Source organism: Lynx canadensis, chromosome C1 (assembly GCF_007474595.2).
Source record: "Lynx canadensis isolate LIC74 chromosome C1, mLynCan4.pri.v2, whole genome shotgun sequence".
Taxonomy (NCBI): domain Eukaryota; kingdom Metazoa; phylum Chordata; class Mammalia; order Carnivora; family Felidae; genus Lynx; species Lynx canadensis.
This window is the reverse complement of record NC_044310.1, coordinates 8,470,238-8,494,563: the sequence shown is the minus strand read 5'-3', so window position 1 is coordinate 8,494,563 and position 24,326 is coordinate 8,470,238. Positions and strand designations below refer to the sequence as shown.

Below are 24,326 nucleotides of genomic sequence, written 5' to 3'. Positions count from 1 at the left end.
GTGAAGAAAAAACATTTGCTGACGAACCGCACATTTATGTGCCTTTTGGGTACTAACACATAATTAAAAAGTAGCCACCAGCTTTCTCTAATTCAGGCCCAAGGTGATGGAGCAGGGCTGCACTGGAGAGGATGCCATTTCCTTGTGTCCGTTTCTGAAAAGCAGTCCCAGCCACTAGGTTCACCCACAACAGGGAACTGTGCTCGAACCTGTTTTCCCGCCCTACAGGCCTCATTCTCCATGTCAGATTCTAGGACATTCCTCCAACCAGCGCTCCCCCCTCCCCCGCCACATGTTCACTTCATGCCCTCCTGTAATGCGATTTAGCCAGTGCTCCTGGGAACATTCTACACATTCAAGGCTCATCGAAAATGCCACTTCAACCCTGAGATCACATGCCCGGTACTAATTAAGCTCTGCACCAGCAGCATTTTGTATAGGACTATTACAACACAAGACAATTTGCCTTGGTATGCGATTGTGTCTGTGTCCCTGGACTGGACACTCTTTGAAGGTGAAGGCCTGGTCAGCACCGCTGCAGCACATGGGATTCTTGGTGCCCTATAAACGTCACATTTTCGGGGCGCCTGGGTGGCTCAGTCGCTTAAGCGCCAGACTCTTGGTTTCAGCTCAGGTCATGATCTTGTAGTTCTTAAGCTGGAGCCCCGTGTTGGGCTCTGCACGGATGGTGTGGAGCCTGCTTGGGATTCATTTTCTCTCCTTCTGTCTCTACCCATGTACCCTCTCTCCCAAAATATATAAACTTAAAAAAAAAAGTCAAATTGTCTTGGTCGTGTACAGAAATTAGGAGAAGAGGGAAATAAAGTAGTAATTCGCTCTTCGTAGAGAAGAGGGGAGGCCAGAAGTGAATTGACAGTTCGGGAGTAGAGGTGGGGAAAGACCTTTAATCTAACCACCTCTGATAAAAATAATTCTTCACGTGGACTTTGAGCACAGGATGGAAAACCAAGAAGCAGGGAAGGCCTAGCAAGGACAAGAGCAGCGACAAGGAGAAGTGTCTGTCCAAACGTGGCTGCCGAGGTCCGGGGAGGAGGGGCTGCTAGGAGGGGAGCGTGGTGAACCGCGCACACGCTCCTGAGGGGTCACTGGGACACGGCGGGCTCTCGCGGAACGGAACTGACAGTGCCGGGTACACAGAAAGTGCCCCTGGCACTCAGGAAACCAGGGGACAGGGTTGAATGGAGACCATTTCTACTGCTGGTCGAAGGGTAACTTAGAGCAGATCAACCAGAGACAAAGAGAATCCGGTTTCTGGCCGAGCAAAGAGAATGACAGATGGCACCAGGGAAGCCAGCCCCAAGGTCTAAACATCTACAGACTCAGTATGGATTTCACTTCTTCTGCTGGGTGTCGGGGAACCTGTCGGTGGGGCGAAGTCCTAAACGCAGCCCTTCAGGCATACAAATGGATCCTCTGCCTCCTGCTACGGACAGTGACAGCGGACAGGGGACAGCGGTAGCTGAGGGAGCGGGTGCAAAGCATCAGCACACGAGATCGCACAGTGTTCATTGGGGGGGAGAAACGGAAGACTGGGAACTGGGTTGATTTTTGCTAAGATCCACAGGACTAAGGTGGGAGTAGATGGACCCCTGGGGACGAAGCCTTCTTGCTGGCAGAGCTCTAGCAGGAGACAGCTGAGACGCTACATCTACTCTGTGATTTTTCCATATTAGAAAGAGAGAGTAAAGTAAAAGCCAAGTGCAACTCCAAAGAAAGAGCACCGTGGGGACAAAAGCTCGAAGGAGACAGATGAAGACATTTTATTCTGATGTGTTACGGTTACAATGAGAACTTCCAAGTTCCAAAAGTCCAAATAAAAATAGAATTTTACAAATTAAAAAAAAATACAATTTATGTACACAATAGGATTAGCTAGTATTACTATACAAACCAACAGTGCAAACAGAGAAAAGGAAGCTGCTACTGTCGAGGTGACCAAGGTCCACGGAGCTGGGGGGCAACACTGTACATTGACACTGCAGGGCCCAGGAGGGTGCTTCTGGCCTTTCCAGAGGCTTCCTGGTCTCCGAGGGCCGCATCAGTACGCGATTTTGCATCAGAAATGTCATAGAGTTGGTTGGGTCAAGCAAGCAAGCGTCCATCCCAGCCAGGAACTGCTAGTTAATCAAGGTCATGAGCAAATCACCCCCCAGAGCGCAAAGGTCCCACGGTCCGGAGGGACTCTCGCTCCCTAGCTCCCGATCACCTCAGCTGGGGAACCGGAAACACCAAGCACGAGATGAAACACAGAAAACCGTCTCCGGCCACCCCCGTGGTCCCCCTGTGGGTTCTGTTTATGGACATGCCATCCCACCCGGAGGCGACGGGACTGGTGATGGGGGAGATGGTGACAACGTGGGCTTCTCACTATCAAAGGGGTGAGGCTTCCAGTTACTTTGTTACAAGTGGGGCAGTCGCTGTCTTTGGGCTTATCTGGGAGGGGCAGACGCCCACAAAGGACAGGAAGCAACGTGCCTTTCCAGAGGGAGTCTGGGTCGGTGGCGGCCAGCGGATGGAGGGAGGCATTTGCACGGTGCCATCTGCCTCTGGGCTACACCAGTGGGGCCAAAGTATCTGGTGACTTAAATGCAAGGCAGTGTGCACTGGGGGGGTACATTCCAACAGCATTCACCCAGGGCGGCCTTGAGGCAGGCAGCTGGCGTCCCAGACCCCTGGAGGCCAGAGGTCCCTCCGCAGCACTTTAGTTCTGCCGATTCCAGGGAGGGATGGGAAGAGGGGGTTGTTCCTGTGATGGGTGGTCCAGACGTTTGCCTGACTCAGGGAACTGCTTTCTTTCTTAATAAAGGGAAAGATTAATGTTGGCCAAGCTCTGAATGCTGCCTTAAAACACACTGGCAGCCGGTTAAACACAGTCACAGTCAGAAGGGCTTGCCTTTTTTGGTCCTTGTGATTCTCCCAACTAGTTATTGGGGGGGGGGGGGGTCCCATCCACATCTCACAAGTCAAGTGCATCCAAGGAAACTGAAAAATGTACAAGTTAACGTACTTTTGGTCAGAGGCCAGAAAACGGGAAGAACAGAGGGGGCCGCAGTCAGGTGGGAAAGACCCTGAAAGCAGCCTCCTCACTGAGTGAGCAGAGTGTGCTGAGCACAAGGCCTGGGCCGGCCTGGCCCCGACGGATGGACGGATGGACAGAAGGACGGAAGGACAGACGGACGCGCGCCCCCAGGCAGAGGGCAAGAGGTGTTGCCGAGGCCCTGGCGTCCACGCCCTCAGGCATCTTCCACGATTTACAAAAATAACTTAAATGCGAAGGAATGGCCATCTTGAGTCCCAAAGCGCATCTGCCCCAGGGCTGCAGGATGGGCCTCGGATGGGGACACAATAAGGGGAGAGCACGGGGGTCGACAGGGGAGAAGTGCAAATACCCGACGGCAAGTGCTCGCTTTGGGTGCCCAGTCAGAGGACCACCCGGCCCGGAGGGAGGCAGGTCACTGACAGCCAGAGGCCTCCTTCCTAAGGTTAACGCTATAGCCTCAGGGCCTGGTCCTGCCCACCCTGGGGACCGGTTGGCAGCAGGGGGCTGAGAGAGGTTTGTGAGGGGCACACACCCTCCTCCGGGAAGAAGCTTCATCCTGACACTGGCTTCTCCAGCCACATCACGTTCCTGCCGAGGTCACTGGCTCAGGGCTCGCTTCTTTCTGTCTGAGACACGACTGTACCACCCCCCCGGAGTTAGGTAGAGCAGTTTGATCGTGGGGCGCCCTTTTAGCTAACTTGGGGTGGCGGGGGGAACGCCAAGATCCTCCTGCATCACCAGGCTGCTTCACCAGGAAGACGCACGTAAGAACTGAAGGAAAGTCAGTCAATGCAGATCAAAGGACGAGGGACGGACCGGAGGAGAGAGAAGCTGAAATGTTAAAAACTAGGGGGGGGGGGTTGTAAATTGGGGCGTATGGTCAGACTTATCTCAGGGACGATCAGTGGGACCTTAATGCTTTGTGCTTCTGGAAGGCGCCGCCCCCACGGAGACCGCGGCCGCAGGGGTGCGCCCAGAGCAGCCGCCTCCAGAAAACAGGTGCTTCCTCCAAACGAACTGCTGAGCACATCGAGTTAAGGGTCCCAACGAAGGAAGACCTCCCCGAAAGGGGTCATTTTCTCACTGCCCAATCCCTAAATTTGGGAATTCACTTAATTTTGCGACTGGCGCTTGCCCCAGTGTCTGCCTTGGTCAAAGTCCCTCCTGTTACAATTTAAGGCAACAGCTGGGCTCCCTAGGAAAGCAGCAGGGAGGGGCGGGAAAACTGCTCTGGGGGTCACTCTCCGGGGGGTGAGGCCTGACGTCCCCTCTGGTCCTGGCACTAGTGGGGTGGAGGGGCCTGGGGCCTGAGCCGATGCTGGACGGCAGGAAAGCAGTGAGCAGGAGACAGGAAGATACTTGCTGAGACAGTCAGGCAAGTTCACGCTCTCCTGGTGCAATACCACCCCCGGGATCTCTGACCAGCGAAGTGTTCGATGATTGTAGGCTTTCCGAGCGAGTGGGTGTGTGGGAATCTTCCGTGCCCTGGCACGGCCCCAGCCAGCCATGGCGGCGGAGCATGAGTGAGCTGCGCCCTCAGGCAGCTCTGGGAGAGGGTGGGCTGGCCACCCTGGCCCATCAGATGGTCTGGTAGTGCTGCCGTAGTCGGGCGTGCAGAAACTCGAACGTCAGGTTGTGTCGAGTGATGATCCCAACGATCTAGAACAAAGAGAAGACCCACGTCACCTGCAGAATAAATTCACTGGGGCAAGAACAGGAGCAAAGGGAGCTTGCCCGATCCTTCACAGTAGGCGGAGGAGACAGAGTCCGGGCCTGTAGAGCACGGGGACAACCCAGTCACGCTCTGCACTTCAAGGTTACCCAGTTTCCAGATGAGAAAGAGATCAACGTAACCAGGGCTTGTAAACTGGAGGCCAATGGGACAAATTCACCCCCAAGAGGAGTTTTAGTCGGGCCAGCTAAAATCTGAATTTGAATGTCTTAAAAAAAAATGTTTATTTGAGACAGAGAGAGATTGAGAGAGAGAGAGAGCAAGCGAGCACAAGAGTGTGTGCACGAGCAGGAGAGGGCCAGAGGGAGAAAAAGGGAGAGAATCCCAAGCAGGCTCCGAGCTGTTAGCACAGAGCCCGATGTGGGGCTCGAACTCAAGATCTCTGAGATCATGACCTGAGCTGAAATCAAGAGTCAAACACTTAACTGACTGAGCCACCCAGGCGCCCCTGAATTTGAATGTCTTTTGGAGCAAGGCACATGCTCCCTAACCTTCTCAGTTCCCACCACCCCTAGAGCCTGCCTCACACACATGTCCAAAAGGCATAGCTCAATGCAGGCTTCCGAGAGGCCCAGACCCCGCTACAGCTCATAAATATGGTCTCTCGGCATCACCTGAGTCATTATGATCCTGTGATTTATAATGGGACTTATAATAGGAAATTCATAACAGGTCTTCGTCCTAGTCCCCGCCACAAGCTCTTGAAATTCGTGGAATGAAGTGATGAGAGTGAGAAGGTGTCTTTTATCATTCATAGCAAGCTACTTTCAACCATACCTGAGTTTACGTGAATAACATGACTTTTAAGAAGCTCCCGAGGACACACAGGCTAGTTGCCAGGGGGGCCAACCATGTGCCTACAGGATTGGATCTTCTAGCCCCACCCCCTATCTCGGGGGGTGGGGCCTGGAGGTTGAATCAATCACCAGTGACCCATGATGTGATCAATCATGCCTACGTAATAGAGCCTCCAAGAAGATTCCTGAACTACAGCGTGTGGAGAGCTTCTGTGCTGGGAGGGCAGCGTGCTGCAGAGCGTGGACGCGTGGGGCCCCTCGCCACATACCTGTCCTATGCATCGTCTCTTCCCATCTGGCTGTTCCCGAATCACAGTCTTCTATAGTAAACTAGTAATCTGGTAAGTAAACTGCTTTCTCGAGTTCTAGGAGCAGAGGATCACGGGAACCTCCGATCTATAGCCACCTAGCCAGAAACACAGATGACAACTGGACTTTTGACTGACATCCGACGTGGGGGGAGGGGTTGGTAGGGCTGAGCCCGTAACATGTGCGGTCACATGCTACCTCCAGGTACATGGTGTCAGAAACGAGCTACGCCGTGGGACGCCGAGCCGGTGTGCAGAGACTCAGAACTGCCCGCGTGCGGAACAGAGACAGAAGTACAGCAGAGGATGCATCCAGAGAAACAGGTTTTTGTGACCGAGGCGGCAACACACATCTGTCACTCACGTGGGTACTCCACACCGCGAAACGTGTCAGGACCCTCACGGCACTTGTGTTTCAGGGAACACGATCTGATCCCCCACAACTACACCCACGAAGAGCAGGCTATGGGGTGCCAGCGTCTGCCATAGGATGCTTCTATTTAGAGAGGTTTCATTTCCCGGGGGTGGGGGGCCACTTGGCAGCACAGATCCAAAGTCTCAGGAGGGTGAACACTAGAGTGACATTTAACAAAATATCCCCCAACAGAGGACCGTTGGGTAAGTGGCCGACAGCCGGCCAGTGGAATGCTATCCAGCCAACTAAAATACCATAAGCCGGGGGGGGGGGGGGGGGGGGGGGGGGAGGGGAGGGGGGGGGGGCGCCTGGGTGGCTCAGTCGATTCAGCACCTGACTCCTGATTTCTGCTCAAGTCATGATCTCGTGGTTCGTGAGTTTGAGACCTGCATCGGGCTCTGTGCTGACAGCTGGGGGCCTGCTTAGGATTCCCCCTCCGCCCCTCCCCCACGTGTTTCCTCCCTCTCTCTCTCTCAAGATAAACATAAACAAACTTAAAAATATATCTATACTGTAGGCCAACGAAGTTTTCTGCCACCGAAAGTCATTTCCTCTAGATTAAACAAAGCATTAGGGTATTAAACAGTATAAACAGTGATAACATTCTCATTAAAACTTGATACATAAAATCTCTACTCCTAGATGCGGAGAAGAACGACAAAGGATCTACCTTGGCTAGACAGCGTGGCTACCTCTTAGAAATAACGCTTTGGTATTTCTTTTTGTTTATATTCTGCTTCTCTACATTTTCTTATACACGTCTTTTTAACAACCAAACAACACCTGCGTAACGAGGGAAAAACATGGAGTTCTAAGAAGAAAAAAAGGAAAAGTCTGCAGCAATGATTACTAGTTGTACCTGGCTGTATCTTTCAAAATCGTTCAAGTGTTTTGCTTGACATTCTCTCATTTAATGTTATAAATGCTCATCCTAGGTGGAGAGCAGAGCCCCTCCTCCAGGAAGTACAGGCCCCGACGGAGGGTGACGAAAACCTGGAAACCCGAAACTGGACTGTGCTAAGGCTGCCGTGACGCTGGCGACACCTGCTGGCCGAGCGGAGTGTGCGCGTCAGCAACACGCAGGAGGCAAAGGTCCTCCGAGGGCTGCGGAGGAGGTTCTGGCCCCAGGAACCCTGCTGGCTGGGAGGGGCGCTGAGGTCACGGGGTCCTCTCCAGAAGAGGCACGGCTGTGGGCAGACCGGAAGTCAGACTCACCTCCCCCACGGCATTCACCACGGGCAAGTGCCGCAGGCCCATCGTTCTGAACAGGTTGAAAACTTGAGAGACGTGGGTGTTAGGTGAAACGGTGAAGGGCGAAGGGTTCATGTACGGGGTGACGTCCTGCAGAGGGGACAACACAAGTCACCGGCGGCCACCGCTGCCCTAACCAGGATGAGGCGCGAACGGCACCGACCAGCTCCGCGTGGGACGGGCTGCTGGCCTCCTCTCTGGGGTCCCCGCCCAAAGGGACAGCCCCGCTCACCACAATCATGCGTGGGTTCAGCAGCGTCAGGTCCAGGTCGTGGATGTCCGGGTACCGCGGGTAATCCTCAGCCATCTCGGCGTACGAAAGGCGAGGCTGGCTGGCGCTCTGCAATCCCGACCAAGACACTGTCCTTGCTCGGGCACAGCGACTGTCAGGGTCACGTCTAGGGCCCCTCCCCCTTTGAGTCCATGTCCCCCCAGCCACGGCCCCACCCGGCGCAAGGAGCGCAGAACAGAGCCCTCGGCAGAGAGCCGCCGCCATCTCCAGCCGGCTCCCCGCCAGCCCGCCACCCTCGCAGAGTCTCCTGATCTCTCGGAACCTGCTTCTCTTCATCTGTAAGATGGACGTGGCTTATTCTGGAGTCTAAATGAGAGAAGAGCTAGCCAATAGCTGTCGTGGGTTGACTTGTATCCTTCAAAAGATCTGAGTCCTAACTCCTGCTGCCTGGGAATGAGGCCGTATCGGAAACAGGTCTTGGCGGATGTGAGCAAGTTAAGGTGAGGTCATACTGGATTAGGGTGGGCCCTAGATCCAATGACGGCTGTCCCTCGAAACAGAGGAGAGGATGCGGAGGGAAAAGCCCACGTGACAACGGAGGCAGAGACTCGAGTGACACATCCACAGCCACGCCGTGCCAAGGATGACCGGCAGCCAGCACGGACTGGAAGGCAAGGTACGCCCCTCCCCCGGAGCCTCTCCAGAGAGCAAGGCCCGCTGGCGTGTGGGCTTGGTACTCCGGCCTTGAGAATCATGAAAAGAATAGACTTCTGTGGTTTGCAGCCACCCAGTTTGCGGCAACTGGACACGGCAGCCACGGGGAACGGACACGGCAGCTCTGTTACCATCCCTGCGTTCTGAGCATTTTAAATTTTCCCTCCGCCCTCCCTGGGCTCCTGGGCCACCACCACTGGCACTCAGGCTGGGCCCAGTGGCTGCAAGCGCCAGTCACTGCTCTGTCCTGATCTCTCTCCCCGGGACCCCGCTCTCTCTGCACACAGCGTCCTCCACCCGCCGCCTGCCGGGCGGCACCTGCTCCGGCTGGTTTCTGCTCACCCAGCCCACCTCACCCCTCCTGTGCCCCACATGCCACTTCCACCCTCATCCAGCCAGGCTGTCCTCACCACAAACCGCTCTCCCCGTGGCCCCTTTTGTCCTGCCCCACGCTGGCTCTCTTCCACAGGCCACCAGGACCACGAGTGACCTCAGGCTGGCCTCTGTGGGCAAGAGCCGAACCGGGAGTGTCAGTTTGGAAACCGGGCCTCTGGGCAACCTTCAGGGTCTTCAGGTCGCCACAGGGACCACTTTGAACAAGACACCCCCTCCTACCCCTGCTTTTCTCCGTAAACACCAAAGGAAAGGAAAAAAAGAAATAAATGGGAAAAACAGTATTTTTTGGTAACGTACGTACAGAGTTCGCCTGAATCAGAAATCAAAGCGTAGAAACTATGTTAAAAGTCTGCAGGCTAGAAGGACACTTGACAGCCAGCACACAGACTAAGGGGAAGGTGACTGGGAGAGTCCCCTGCGGCTCAGGGTCACCTGAGAGGCACGGACCGCGGCAGAGGGAGCCGCGGGGCCGCACGCCCCCTTCACAGCAGCCCGCTGGCACCTGGCCTCCCCAGCGGAGGCACAGAGACTGTCCTCCCGCCACCCCGTGCCTTCGAGAATCCCAGTGCAGACCAGAGACACTCACTGATTGACTTTCAGAGTAACAAACTCCTCGGACGAGCAGGGTGACCAGTTGTGACCGCAGGATCAGGCCGTGGAAGGTCAGAGGGCGGAAGCGCTCCTCCATGGTCCAGTCTTCGCTCGGGGACTGGTCAGGGTATAGGTTGGGGTAGGGAGTGTATCTGTTACATAAAAACCAGATGCTGCCTAGCACACCCTCAGCAGGACTGCTTCTTGCTTCTCCCCCACGTCCCCAACCAGCTCCCCAAATCCCCAGGAAGCTGGGGAGCTAACAGCAGAGCGCCGGCTCTTCCGGAGCCCGCGCGCTCACCTCCGCTCCAGCATCTGCTGCAAAAGGTCCTCCTTCTCGGCCGGCTCCTCGGGGACGTGCTCGTCACACACGTTCCGCAGCTCGCTCGACGGGTACGACTTCATGGACTGGCTCCGCCTGCGCTGTTCGCCGGCCCGGGTGACGATGCTGGACTTCTGTGCGTGGGCAGGAGGGGAGGGGACGGGTTTCTAGCGGGGCGGCCAGCGACTGCCGGGCACGGGCACACAAACGTGGCATCTTCGTAGCTTGGGGATTTGGGGGACGGTGGGGTCAAAAGCATAAGCCGACAGAGGAACTGCAAGAAATCTTCACGGTGGCTCAGGGGGCTTGGGATTGAAAGGAACCTCTCTGAGCCTCGGGGTTGGGATCTTGCGGTTTTCTACCGGCCCAACTTCCCCACCCCTTCGGTTTGGGAGCAGCCCCTCCTCAACTCTCCAAGGGAGAGCCCCTCTCCTACATCACGTCGTGGGGGGACCGTCGACGTACGTGGGCCTGGCCCCCAGAGCCAAGGGGTGGGCACAAGGCCTCCGTGAGGCAGCGGGACTCTCCCACTGCCTGGATTTCAAATCAGGAGCAGCGGCTGGCGTCCCCTCCGGGGCGTCCGCCAGCCGCCTGCACACCCGGCGTGCTGCTCCCCACTCTCCAGCTCTCCTGTCAGTCCTGCAGCCTCCGGCTTGTTTCTTTTTCTGTCTTTAAGTAGGCCCAAGTCCATCTCTGTCACTGACAACTCTAGAGAGCCCCCTGCTACCACTATACGCCATAAATCATGTCAATTAAAACAAAAGATCCGCCTACACGGATTGCTGGAATGAGAACGGACACATGTCCCAATGGCCTAACGAAGTCCACACTTGCTATCGTGTCTACACTCACTCGCTCGCCGCACGTAATGAAGAGGCTGATTGGCTGATTCTCCCCGCCAAGAGCCAACCCGGGTACCCCACCTACGGGCTGGCAGGCACGAGATGAGGGTGCGTGTCAAGAAACTGCCTGGTTGTCGCCCACCGCTCCCCTCGGGCTGCTGTACCTTGAATTTGATGTTGTTACTGATGAGCTGGTTGCCCTTCATGAACTCCTTCTCGTTGCCCCGGTTCTCCGTGACCACCGGGAAGGCGTGGTGGACCGTGGTGCGCAGGATGCTAACCAGAGACTGGATGCGGGTGTGCGGGTAGACGTAGGTCAGGTTGGGCTCCATGATGTCACTGGCTCTCAGTCTAGAGGAGGGAGGAAAGCCGTCCAGCCTCAGCAGAGAGCCCACAGCACTCGGGAGCGAGTCCCGGCGCTCCTGCACTCCTGGACCGTGGGGGTCCCTCTTCCGAACCGTCTCTGGCAGCTCCTCTTGGGGCGCCCGGGTGGCTCGGTCGGTTAAGCGTCCGACTTCGGCTCAGGTCACGATCTCACGGGCCGTGAGTTCGAGCCCCGCATCGGGCTCGGTGCTGACAGCTCGGAGCCTGGAGCCTGTTTCCGATTCTGTGTCTCCCTCTCTCTCTGGCAGCTCCTCTGGATTTCTATCCTTTGCAAATGCCCTTCCCCGTGCCTGGAACGCCCTTCCCTGCTCTGCCAAACCGGCGGGCCTTTCCTCACCCCTCAGCTCCACACAAAATGTCCCCCATCCACTTGTCCGGGTGATCGGCCATTCCCTCCTCGGCCCTCCATGGCACGCTGCTTGTGTTACCACTGAACTGCTAATCGTACCATTGGAATTAAAAGAAAAAAAAAGCGCGGGGTGTCCTTTTACACCGGGGTGGCAACTGCAGGTTCCAGATCAAATCTGGCCTCTCCCGCTCACTTACGTATCATCTGTGCCTGCGTCTGCACTGCAGTGGCCGAGCTGAATACGTTAACAGAGACCACGTGGCCCGCGAGGCTGAGAATGCCATCTGCCCCTTTGCAGAAAGTCTGTTGATCCCTCTGTGGGACTCTCAGGGCCGGGTGGGAAACCCAGACACAGGCGGCCCAAACCATTTGCGGGCTGATGGGGAATTTGGTGACTATGCCCAGAATAAGCACTGCTGATAGCATGACACTCATTAGGCACGTGGGACGCAGGCTGGTTCGCACTCAACAGGGCTCGACAGACCCTTAAACGTCGTCATGACACGGGCCTCATCGAGAGACCCCCCTTCGCGTTTAACCGGAATGCCACAGGAGCCAAAGACCACCAGGAAGCAGCCTGCCCACCTCTGCCCCCACCAGGCCCCTCTGTCCTCCACCCCCGGGTCCCCGCCACACCTACATGCTGCCTGCAGTCCAACCGCAGAACCTTAATTACCACCTCCCACCCTGATACAAACATCCCTTGGGCCCCAGAATTTATAAATTCTGAAACAAGCACACGAAGACAAGGCGTGGCCTCACTTGTCCATTTCCACCTCTGTCTCCCACTCCAAAAGTGGTACGCCTCGCAAGCCCACGTGGATGTCATAAATGCCCTTGTTGAAAAAGTCTCCCGTCCATTTGGCCACCTGAAACAGGAAACAAAGACTTGAAAAGAAGCTGCTGTGGGGGGTGGGGGGGGGGTGTGTGGGGAATCTTGGCCGCGCACCTGAGAGAGGCCGGGAAGGGGAGCACTCACCATCAGAGTGATCATAATGGGGAGCCCATAAGTGATCTCGTTGGTAGACTCAATCAGGATGACCGTCAGACTGATGGTCATGCGCACGACCCCACCCAGGAAGGCTGCGGCACCAATCAGGGCGAAGGTCCCCGAATAGATATGGCCCAAGCCGATGTAGCTGGGGACGAAGGAAACCGAGACCCTGGCTGAGGATCTCAAGGTTTCCACACCCGCGAGCATGTACACACGGGCGTGCTCAGGCGCACACACGGTACCTTTTGAGGACATTGGCAACTAAACGCCCAAAAGCGGCTCCACACAGCAGGGAAGGCACAAACAGGCCACTAGGAACAGAAGTGCCATAGGTCCAACACGCGAGCAGGAAATAGAGGGCGAAGAACAAGGCCAGGGTGACAGGGCTGAAAGTGCCTGCAAGGCAAGGGCCACCCTGAGTCCCACCACCGGATGCCACCAAGGCCCACCGGGCTGCCCTGGCTCCTTCCAGATCCTTCCGTACCCCACTGGTCCACCTCCGACACTGGAGGCAGAAACTCTGGCCTGGTCTGGGGTGGTATTACAAAAGAAAAGTCCCATTGCTCAGATCTGAGGGCAAGTGTGGCTGTGTCCGTGGGCCAACAGAAGGGGCAGAGAAATGGTAATTTGTTCCCTGCAGAAAAGACCGATCGCCCGAGGATGGCAGGCTCACGGATTCTCACCGTCCTGGTGGAAAAGCTGAAGGATGGCAGACTCCTGGGGATTGAAGAAGAGTGTGGCCATGTCATTGTAGGTCTCGTTGGGACAAAAAAAGGTCTTGATACTCGAATTGACATCTTCTGATGTGACCTGAGACACAGGAATCAAAAAGTAGGCACAAGGTCACTAAAGGGTCAATACACCGGACCAGGGCGCTCAGAGTCTTCAAGCGGGATGTCTCTGCTCAGGCTGAGAAAGTCTGGCTCGCAAGTTTTACCCAGAAATTAAACCTGTGGCAAAAACAGATCTCTAGCCACGAGCAGCCAACCGTAATACTGTATTCCTTATGTTTTGAGGACGCAAGAATCGGGAGGAGGGCTCCTGAGTTACTACAATGAAATTCGCCATGGACCTGCCCCTGCTTCCTCTCCTGGTGCTAATTTAGTAGGTGACACTGCCAGAAACCTGACCCCAGAGCGCCGTGGGCTGTGGGAAGAGGAGGTGGGTGACAGATGAGTTGCTGGGAGGTGACAGGTGATGGTGGAGGACAGGCCAGGTTCCTGCCTGACCCAATGCCCCGACTTCGGGTCCAAATGGAAAAAGCCTCCCCCCTGCATTTTCTGCAGGAGAAAAGCCAGTTCCACACGAGGCCTGGAGGAGATGCTCTGCTCCTGGCTGTCTCTCCCTCCCAGGCCCGTCTGGCTGAACAAAACCCCAACAGGGAAAAGAGGTGATTTCTCCACGATTCAGACCTCTCGTTCTCTCCGCCATTTTGTGTGGGAAGAGGACATCCTGGTAGCGGCCTGACTCATCGGAGGACAAGGGCATTTGGGGTAGGACAGTCCCTGTGTTTTAGCTTCTGGTGCACAACGGTACAGGTCGGGTACTTAACACCGTGTGTACGGATACACTGTTACTACAAAGTTCATCACGAGGAATGGATCTTGCCTGGATTCAGTTCTATTGAGGACATTCTAGAGATGCCCTCCTGTGAGGTGATGGGTTTGCAAAGTCCTGCCAGGTGAGCCTGCCTGGGCGATACAGCTGGATGAGGGCTGCCGCAGGAAGCAGGTCGGTGCCCCCTACTGGAGGAACCTGGCAGGGAGGAGCTGCCAAGGGAGAAATGTGTGTGTGACCGCAGAATGACCAACAGGTGTAGTGTTTCCCAGACTATGTCTAGAGGAACCCCAGTCCCGAGGGCTGCCAGGGAAGAGTCCTGCACCGAGATGCAGCACAGCACTTGTTGGAGATCAGGGAACCTGCTGAAGGCAGAGCACAGGCTCCATATGCAGAAGGACTGGCCTCTAACCCAGCCCCTCGCCAGCCCCGTGGGAGAGGCATTTCATTCTGTGAAGCTTCAGCTGCCTCACCTATGCAATGGGAATAATGCTGACCTCATGTTATATGCTACTGAGAGATCACGGTCAAGACCTCACTTTGTCTGTCTTCCCACCTGTAAAATGGGGTGCCAACACGGCAGTGGTAAGGATTCGATGGAGTCCTGCACGTGAAGTGCTTAGTGGAATCCCTGGCACCCAATAAACGTTCCAAACGTCTGTCACACTTCCTGGAATCTTAAAGGCCCTAGGAAGTCCCGTATTAGAGCAACCTGTTTAATTCTGGTTACCCTGTCAGACTGCAGAATTCTTTTCTGTCTGTTCCCGAATCACATATGTCAACATTCCACAAAACATATTTGGAAAATGCCGGGCTGGTGACGAGATCGCCTCAGGACTGACTAGCGATAGTGGCTGGCAAACTTTTTCTATAATGAGCCACACAATAAATCTTTTAGGCTTTGCGGGCCATAGACAGCCTCTGTTGCACATTCTTCTTTTCCTTAACGGCCTTTAAAAATGCAAACACTGTTCTTGGCTCGGGGGCTACACAAAAACAAGCAGTTGCCAAAGGCCAGCTCTGGCCCGTGGGCCATAGTTTGCTGACACCTGATCTAACACGTGCTATTCATGGATGCTCCTGGGGACACCAAAAGGACAGTCATCCAAGACAACGTCCCTACCGAGGCCTTGAGGGAGCTTAGCGGCTACTCAGGGGCAACAAGAGGACAGGGGACTTAGTGAACACTCCTGAGCCCCTAACCTAGAGGCCAGAACCTTGCATCTGGCTGACCAGATGCGGCTCTCTAAACCCAACAGGTTGGACCAAAAACTTGTGGGACAAAGCTCTAATGCTTCCCTCAATGACCCTGCTCTTTCAGGGAAAGGTTCTAGAAAATACTAAATACTCCTAAAAAGAGAGAGAAAGAGAGACGGAAAAAGAACATATGCCAGTAAATGACCTAAACCCAGTAAGAACCAGAAGATGCCAGGAGAGCCAGAAGAATGATCACCCCAAAACAGACATTCCTTTCTCCCCATCTTAGGGGTGATTCTCACAATCATGGTGAGGCTGGTGGGCACCTTTCAGGGGTGAAGAGTTAGAAGAGGAAACTGGAGCTTGATGAAGAAGGGATGATCAGCTTCCTGAGCTTCCTGATCAACAGAAAGGGGGGCCGGGGGGCTGGAGAGAGAGAAGACTTCCCCTCTAGGATGTCCATGACTCTTCACCAAAGTGAAAAGGACAGAGCGTGCACATTCTTGCTTCAGTAGAAAGGCTACTACAGATTCCTCGATCTCTTAGCAATCTGACACAGGCGCAGAGCAATGAACCCAACGTATCTACTAGCCCTAAGCAGAGGCAGGTCATACATTTCTGGATTCTTCTTCTTTTTTTTTTTTTTTTTTTTTTTTTTTTTTGTGGGTAGAGGGCAAAGGTAGCAGGTGCACAGGGGTTACCTGGAGCTGGAATGAGTCATTACCGATTTGACTCGAAGAAGACATCTGTCGGCATTCTCCTAACACCATCGAGGCCATGAACACCACCACAGTGGTTACCAAGGACACCAAGAGGCTCTCTAAGACTCTAGGAAGCAAAGCACAGCTGTTATTACAAGATAAAAAGACACCCCAGTCCTGGGAACTAAAAAGCCACAACCCTGTCTACCCCCAACCTTCACTTCCCCAAAGAGCACGCCCGGCAGCCTCTAGTCAGTCAGCATCTGTGCAGAATTTGTCAGCGACTCACTGCATCCCAGCAAGGCGTATGTAAACAGTGGGTAGCCAGTAACACGGGCTGCTACATCAACATCATCTCTCTCAGAGGAACAAAATGGCCCTCCATTTTAGGTCCCGGGGTGAGAGCCTTCTGACTCTGTCACATGTCCTAACGGCTGGGACTCAACCAGCAACTCTGATGTAAGTTAAGTTCAGACTCAGCCTTTTGGCCTGTCTGACAAATAGAGGAGATCTACGACCCCGTCTGTGTTTTCCGTCTGAGACATGAAATCAAAGCTGGCACGGGAAGGAGGGTCAGTTCACACGCTCGCCCTCCTAGGGAGAGGTGGCCCGGTCCACAGGAAGCTCAGGGAGCCACGGCAGGCTGGGGAGGCGACTGCACAGGTACCTGACGAGCTTAGGTTTCGGGTGCACGTTTCGCATACGGTACTTTGCAAGCCTCTTGTTCAGACAGTTGAATGTGGCTCCCAGGAGGCCCCCAATGACCCCCATCACGACGAAGAAACCCAAATCCATAGCTGTCCAGAGATGACATTTTTTATCAGAGTCAGAGCACTGAGAGAAGGGGCAAGGGAGGGAGAGAGAAAAACCATAGTGCCCGTGAGAACAGGGAGGGATAGAAGCAGAGAAGAAAGAAGTAAGAGGCGAGGCTGCTTTCTTTCTACAAGAGCCAATGCGGTGCTGGAAGCCCACCCACGCCAAGCACTGAGCACACACACGAGACTAACGGGGCAGAGATGCCCCACCGGAAGCCATACCTGCCCTTCTGACCACTTCTCTCTGGTACTTAAGAGCGATTTTCATAGGTCAAGTAAAAACAAAAACAAAAACAAAAACCAACAACTATGGAAGAAAGGATAAAACCTACCTTAAACTCGCCAAAGTTCAGCAATCCAGGGAGCTGGAAGGAACCCCAACTCCCAAACTGAATCCCAGAACGAAAGAAGTTGAGGGTGAAGGTGGCGGACATGGAACAAAAGAGCTAGGAGAAAAGGGGATGCACGAGAACATTCAGTAGTGACAAGTCCTACTTTCTGCTGGACGCGGCCTCAGGAAACCTACTGCCCTGCATAGAAACCCGCCGTGGGCACACCTCAAGTGTGAGAAAATGTGAAATCAGGCCGTAAGAAGTATGCGTTCAACAGCCTATTGGGAGAGTCCGTTTATTTAGCGCCTATTATGGACTGGATATTGTGCCCTAAAAGGAACAGCAAATACGAGAGGAGGAACACAGTAGTCTGAGGTAGGACACTAATAGGGTTCAAGTCCAAGCTCTGCCACTGCCTGCCTCTGACCTCAGCCGGTCTCCCATTGTCACACCAGACGGCTCATCAACAGAGGACAAGGGCAGTTTGATTTGAGGATGGGGGCATTAACAGGAAAAGTACAGAAAAGTCCAAAGTTTGGAGGTTACAGGGCTAGAGCAAAGGACTTTCTGATACAGTCACCCGTCCTGGTCTCAACCAAATGACAGGTAAACACACCAAGTAAGAGATGTCTAGTTCAATTCGGGGGTTGGGAGCGGTTTTAGGTTTAGGAAAAGGTTTTCACTCAAAGTCCTCCTTACCACTTTCCACGTGAGCCCCTGGTTCCAGAAGGATGAGCCCTCCTCCAGACTGAACAGGGTCCCCCCGATGGGAGCCCCGAAAGCTGCAGCAACTCCAGCAGCTGCCCCCGCTGATACAAAGTCCCGCTTGTCTCTGGGGGAGAGAAGACAGACAGGTGGTTTACCCAAAAAAAAAAGAGTCCTCACGCCGCAGAAGGCAGTTTTTACTTCCTGGTCCACCAACGTCTTGTGACGCGCAAACAGTCAGGGCTCATGACGGGCAGGTGTCTGGTGAGGCCGACTGAGCAGCAAATACGGTTTACCTAAGAGCCAACCACACTCCTGAGTCGGAGGGGCTCCCTGACGTCAGTCTGCTCTGAACACGGACTGAGTGCAGACTTTTGTCGGTCACTGCTGAGCCACGTTCTCACCAGATCTTTCTTCTAGCAAGCCTCAGCATCAGTGAAAAATGTCAAAGCGCTGTTTATATGCAGAAGAGCGGTAACAGTGACCGGCGGGACTCCTGATACGAGAAGATGGACAGCTCTGAACCTGGGCCCCTGATTGCAAGGGCCCAGCAAGGCGTGCAGGTCAGTAATACACACAAATCCCATGGGGTGAAAAAATACCAGGAAGAGCACCTTGCGACATTTTGGAACATAAAACACGTTCTCGACAATATGCCTATGGACTTTCTTGGTCATGTATTCGATACTGGGCTGTCTTCTTCATTGCCTGAGATGGTTCTAGGCCTTAGGTCATGATAAAATAGAAGCCGTGATGCCAGCATGGCCCTAGTGCATATTCTCAGAAACACTCAAAGCCCCCCTCCTTCTCTGATGGTTGGGTTCCGAACGCAGCCTGCCTGGCCAGGCAGACCACAAGCCAGCTTCAGTGACTGTAGGGGTCTGAGCAGCAGGAAATGAAGTGGGTTGGGTTTTCATACCTGTCACTTCGGAAATAGGGAAAGTTAAACTGGATCTTCCGTAAGGAGATGCTCTGAAACTAGAGGAAGGGAAAACAAAGTCAGAGGGGGGCCCACAGGGACCGAGGCCCTGGAAAGTCCCTTTGCTTGAGCACACCCAGCCAGATGTGTTACAAGAAGGAGAACTCCAGAAAAACAACATGGGGGGCGGGGGGGGGGGGGAGAAGGCATCATTTTTGGAAAGAACTTCTTTTCCTGCCCCCATATTTCTAGGATCTTTGGAAATCACATTTAGTGCACAGTCAACAAGTCAGGAAGGAAGAGAAGAGGGGTGCCTGGGTGGCTCAGTTAAGCGTCCGACTATTGATTTCTATTTCGGCTCAGGGTTATGGGATTGAGCTCTACGATGTGCTCTGCGCTGACAGCACGGGATGCTCTCTCTGCCCCTCTCCCACTCACGTGCGCACACACATATGCGTGCATGTGTTCTCATGTTCTCTCTCTCAAGATAAATAAACCTTAAAAAAAAAAGAAAAAAGCAAAGCAAAAGGGGAAACTGCTGAGCAAAAGGAGGATCTGAAAGCTGCAGCAGAAGACGAAGTAGGCTCTGCTCAGGGGAGGTCAGTAAGAAAGGGGCCGGGAGAGCCATCCTCCAATGTGTCCAGCAAATTCTCAGGCTGCTGCCGCCCAGCCCTTGCCTGGCCTCCTCCCCCCGTCTCCGCTCACTCCTGGGAGGCCAGGATGAGCACTTGATGTGAAGGAGATGACACAGTAGCAAGAGAGAGACCAGAAGATGGGCTTGGACAACCCACAGCCACAGCGACTCTTCCCTCAGAGCACGAGGGCTGTCTACAAGGAAACACAGACTTCTCCAACTGGCAGCTGGGGAATCCAGAAAAACCGTGAGAAGCGGGAGCTCTGGCGTCCCAAGCCGGCTGCTCAGTTTCCTCAAATGCGAATGGGGATGACTGAGGCCAACCAAACCCTTGAGGCGGCTTTAAAGAAGAAAGAAGTCGGTATATGGAGAGTCTGGCCCAGAGGGCACTCAGCAGACAGCGGCTGCTACCTTTCCTGTGCTACCCCAAAGGGGGTCAGCACAGACCTGGGCCTGAGACCGCCTCGGTCAATGCCTCCAGCCTCTTCAGGTTTGGCAGCATGTAGATGACCCATCAAGCCCCTGGACGTGCAGGCGCTCGGCGATGGCTATGGGCGCACTAGGTGACTTTCATTCGAACAGAATGTCCCATGGCTGTTCCGGGCACTCAGCAGGGCCTTGTTAAAACCTCGAGGTACCAGTTACCCACTCTCCTGGATGACAGGACGGTTTCCACCTCAACCCAAACTGACATCTGATTCCAAAGCCACGTTAGGTGCTCCCGACGAATTGGTTATCAACTCAACCATAGACGTGCCCCTGCCCAGGGGCCTGCTGTGAGGGATGTATCGTCCCAGCCCATCAACTCTTACCTGAGGCAGGCCAGCTCCCACCACTGCTCCACTGTGGATCATGGGGCCTTCCTTCCCCACAAAGAGCCCTGGGAACAGGTGGAAAAGGGGAGACCATCAGTCAGCACAGACACCCCACTTGGTTAGGAGACCTTTGCTATGTAGACTTTTCTCTCGACAGCCGTACAACAGAGATGATCATATGACTTTGTAAGAGAGTCAAATTCCCATCAAATAAGAGAAAATACTCTTTAAATTGAGGTGTCAGAAAACTATAGTCTGTGGGCCAAGATAGATTCAATGTCTGTTTCTACAGCCTGGGAGATAAAAATGGTTTTTACCTTCTTTTTTTTTTCCTTAAAGATTTTATTTTTAAGCAATCTCTACACCCAACGTGGGGCTCGAACTCACAACCCCGAGGTCAAGAGTTATGCACTCCACCGACTGAGCCAGCCAGGTGCCCCTGGTTTTTACATCCTTACATGGATCTATTTCAAATGGTTACAGAGGTTTAAGTACCTACATAACATCTCCCATTTTGCCTCTTGGCCCATAAAGCCTAAAATATTTACTGTCTGGTTGTTTACACAAAAAGCTTGCTGACTTTGCTAAAAGCCAACTCCATGGACCAACTAAATGGTCACACTACTCCAAAACTAAATGTGTTTGTCACATATCTCTGGTAACTTCCTAACGTGTCTACATTTAAAACAATGACTTACCAAGAAACAGTGCAGGGGTCTGAGGGCAGGCTCTTCAAATCCAGATCGACTTAATTTACGTACATGATGCTTCTTGTTATCTTCACCCCCTGAATACTCGGAAGGATAAAAGTCAGAAAGAGCTTCCTTACCTCCAGCCACACTGAACAGCACTCCAAAGACTTTGCAGAGCAGGGTTCGGAGACGGACAATTCCGGGCACCTTCACACCGTTCAGGTAGCATTTGATTTCGGGTATTCCAGAACCTGCTGCCACTGGCTGATGGGGGAGAGAAGGACACCCGTAAACTCAAAATCCATTGGTCCTATGGCTTACTGGCAACAGCCTCACTACCAAGGTGGGGGGTGGGGTGGGGCTGCCCTTCATTCGCATCAGCATCACCTGGTGGGCCCCACCCTGAGTTTCTGACTCAGCAGGTCTGAGGGGAAACCGAAACAGCTGCATTCCTAACAGGTTCCGGTGAGTCAGCATCACCTGGGAAACTTGCACCTGCCAATGCAGACATTCGCCTTCCAGAGACTCCGATCTCATTCATTTGAGCCGGGTATCTGCCATTTTTAAAGTTAGTTTAAAGTCATTTTTTAAAGTCCCCCAGGTGACTCTAATGTGCTGCCACGGTTGAGAACCACCCTCCTAATCTGGACTTTTCCTCTGTAATCTCACCAGAGGCTGAAACCTTTACTTTCAGAAACAACTCTTAAGTGTAGGAGGGGCCACTTTCTGCCGGAACTTACATTTCTAAGTCTGATTCAGCTTCCCGGCATTTCCAGCAGTGGACACGAAAGAATCCGAAACTTCATTAGCAAAAAGGCAACACCCACACCACCTCACCTCAATCAGGACGAGAAGGCTTGCTAGGAAGACAAAGGTCAAGTTGAAACCCAAGAGCTCGAGGAGGGACAGGGCAAGGCACCCTTTCTGGCTGCATTCCTCCACCGCTACAGAACCAGGGTTAAGGAAAACATGCTCCGCCAGGCAAGGGCGTTCCCACCATCACCTGAAATGGTGCGGTGTCCCTTCCTCTAAGACATAGTGGCTGTTTCCTGTGCATCTTCCTGTTCTCCATACATAAACTTAAAAAAAAGGCAACTGCCTGAGATGTCTTCGACATTAGGGGCCATTTTTAAATTATGAAATAGTGATGGGGAGAACAAAGGCAAAAGGAATGTAGAAAAACTCAAATAACCTTACAACTTGCAGCCCATCGACAAATACTTGAGGTGGTACAGTGATTGCCCTCCAGGAGCTCAAATGTCTGACCCTTAATGCTCCTGGCAAAGGGCAACTTTAGTTTGACATTTGCTCGACCTCCGGGATCCTCAGTCTTCTTTAACATACGAAAATCCCTTAGGAAACTTCTTTTATCTCAACTCCCAACCCAAGGTTTATGTTAGCAATCATCCTTCAAACATACGGCCCACTGATAACACCTCTGAAGGGTTCCACGACAAAGATTTTACTAGACAATGGTAAACAACCTTATCTTAACAGCAGCTAGCCTCTCAAGGCCCTGGAAACCTTGCTTCCAAATTCCTTAAAGACTCAACGCTATCCTTGACCCCCTCTCAACTTAAAAGTATATAATCACTCACTCCTCACAATCCTGGGGCAGCTCTTTCTGCCCATGGCTCCTGTCCCTGTGCTTTAATAAGACCATCTTTTTTTGCACCGAAAACGTCGCAGGAATCTTTCTTGACCATTCACTCCCGGACCCCAACATTTCACATCAACACTTCACTTTATAAAAAGTAACAAACCCCCCCCCCCCCCCCATCCTTTAACAAATCCTGAATTTGCTCCAGGTTATTTTTTTAATTAAAATATTAGATACCATTAAAAAAAATTCCTTTGTTTCCTTCCCTCTCTCCCCTCAGAGAAACCACTAACCTGAAATTATTGTGTGTCTTTCTGTGTTTTTATACGTAGCCGTATCGTAGTGTATGTTTCTAAAACTAAAATAATGGGATTGCACTTCATACACATTCTACAATTTCCTCTTCTTCAACATCAAGTTTTTGAGAATTAGTCATGTTGATATATACAGCGCTGGTTCATTCATTGTAAATTCTGCATAAAATCACACCATAGGAAGCATTGTACCATGGTACCATTGTAGTGGTAGAATGTTTCCATTCTCCCACCTGGTGTGGTTTCACCTTTCTGCAATCACAAAGCTGTAATGAACGGGTACGTACGTGTCCCAGGTCCAAGGTCCGCAGGAAAAAGAGGGATTCAGGAGTTGCTGTCTATTTGGCTGGCATTTCCCTGGTTAGTGGTGAGGGGGACCCTTTCCCCAGGTTTATTTACTAACCATTCAATTTTCCTCTTCTGAGAATTGCCTGTTTGCTCCTTTGCTCATTTTTCTATTAGGCTTTTTCCTTACCGCGTTGCAGCTCTTCCTGTGTTCCAGATACGAATTACTTGCCTCTTAAATGTATGGTGAACCACCTCTCCTAGGCTGTGGACTCGTTTTCCATTTTGTTTATGGTGTTTTATTGTTGTGGTTTGAGGTTTTTTGTTTGCATGAAAAACAAACTTGGGTGCTTGGGTGGCTCAGTCAGTTAAGCATCTGACTTCGGCTCAGGTCATGATCTCACGGTTTGTGAGTTTGAGCCCTGTGGCGGACTCTGTGCTGACAGCTCAGAGCCCGGAGCCTGCTTCGGATTCTGTGTCTCCCTCTCCCTCTGCCCCTCCCCTGCTCGCACTCTGTCTCTCCAAACTAAATAAACGTTAAAAATTTTTTTTAAAAAAAGAAAGAAAAGCAAACTTACTTTGCTGTGGTCAAGTTTATTGATCTTTTTCCCTTTCACTCTGCGCCTCCTGGAGTTTTAAGAAATTATTCCCTACTCTTGACATCACGTGGTCTCTTCAAGTTTTGTTTTGCTTATTTACATCTTCAATCCATCTGGAATTAATTTACAGTGCAAAGTAGGAATCTATATTTTTCCAGATGGATAACCAGTGTCCCAGCATCTTTTGTTAAATGATCTATCTCTTCCTCACAGACTTACAACATTAACTCTGTCATTCACCATACTTCTCTACATGTGCAAGCTAATTTCTGCTTCTGTTACCTTCCGTTGGCCTAACTGGGAATTCCTGCACCAATATGACATGGTTTCAGTTACTATATCTTAAATTACGCAAGCCTTCACGTTGAGTAGGACAAGTTCCCCCTGCTTGTTCAAAACTGTCTCGACCACCTTTGGCCCTTTACTCTTTCCAACAAATTTAGGAAGAGAATTTTCCAGTTCCTCGAAAACTCTACTGGAATTGTGACCGGAACACACTGAATTTATAGATGATTGGGAAGAGCAGGCATCTTTGTGGGATCTGTGTCTTACCAACCTGAACACGAGTCTCTATCAAATTCTTCCTCCTGTGTCCTTCAATGATCATTAAAAAACTTAAGCTGAGGGGCGCCTGGGTGGCGCAGTCGGTTAAGCGTCCGACTTCAGCCAGGTCACGATCTCGCGGTCCGGGAGTTCGAGCCCCGCGTCAGGCTCTGGGCGGATGGCTCGGAGCCTGGAGCCTGTTTCCGATTCTGTGTCTCCCTGTCTCTCTG

The 24,326-nt window shown here is 52.8% G+C and overlaps 1 protein-coding gene across 2 annotated transcripts in view; it reads right to left on the bottom strand.

Moving 5' to 3' along the window:
* Positions 1 to 1,757: 1,757 nt before the first annotated feature.
* CLCN6 (chloride voltage-gated channel 6) overlaps positions 1,758 to 24,326 on the bottom strand; it is a 33,003-nt gene continuing 10,434 nt past the window's right edge. Inside the window, exons 6-23 of one of the 2 annotated variants that reach the window (XM_030326273.1) lie at positions 21,593 to 21,699; positions 20,893 to 21,019; positions 20,061 to 20,128; positions 18,615 to 18,673; positions 17,690 to 17,822; positions 16,991 to 17,104; positions 16,511 to 16,677; positions 15,844 to 15,970; positions 13,072 to 13,198; positions 12,631 to 12,784; positions 12,374 to 12,533; positions 12,157 to 12,263; positions 10,826 to 11,012; positions 9,799 to 9,953; positions 9,493 to 9,649; positions 7,797 to 7,904; positions 7,529 to 7,654; positions 1,758 to 4,720 (exon numbers count right to left, since the gene is read on the bottom strand). In XM_030326273.1, the coding sequence (XP_030182133.1) occupies positions 4,640 to 4,720; positions 7,529 to 7,654; positions 7,797 to 7,904; positions 9,493 to 9,649; positions 9,799 to 9,953; positions 10,826 to 11,012; positions 12,157 to 12,263; positions 12,374 to 12,533; positions 12,631 to 12,784; positions 13,072 to 13,198; positions 15,844 to 15,970; positions 16,511 to 16,677; positions 16,991 to 17,104; positions 17,690 to 17,822; positions 18,615 to 18,673; positions 20,061 to 20,128; positions 20,893 to 21,019; positions 21,593 to 21,699 (2,264 nt within the window). In that variant the 3' untranslated portion in view covers positions 1,758 to 4,639. Of the gene's footprint in view, positions 4,721 to 7,528; positions 7,655 to 7,796; positions 7,905 to 9,483; positions 9,650 to 9,798; positions 9,954 to 10,825; positions 11,013 to 12,156; positions 12,264 to 12,373; positions 12,534 to 12,630; positions 12,785 to 13,071; positions 13,199 to 15,843; positions 15,971 to 16,510; positions 16,678 to 16,990; positions 17,105 to 17,689; positions 17,823 to 18,614; positions 18,674 to 20,060; positions 20,129 to 20,892; positions 21,020 to 21,592; positions 21,700 to 24,326 lie in introns of those variants that run through there. The other variant, XM_030326274.1, reaches the window with a different exon arrangement.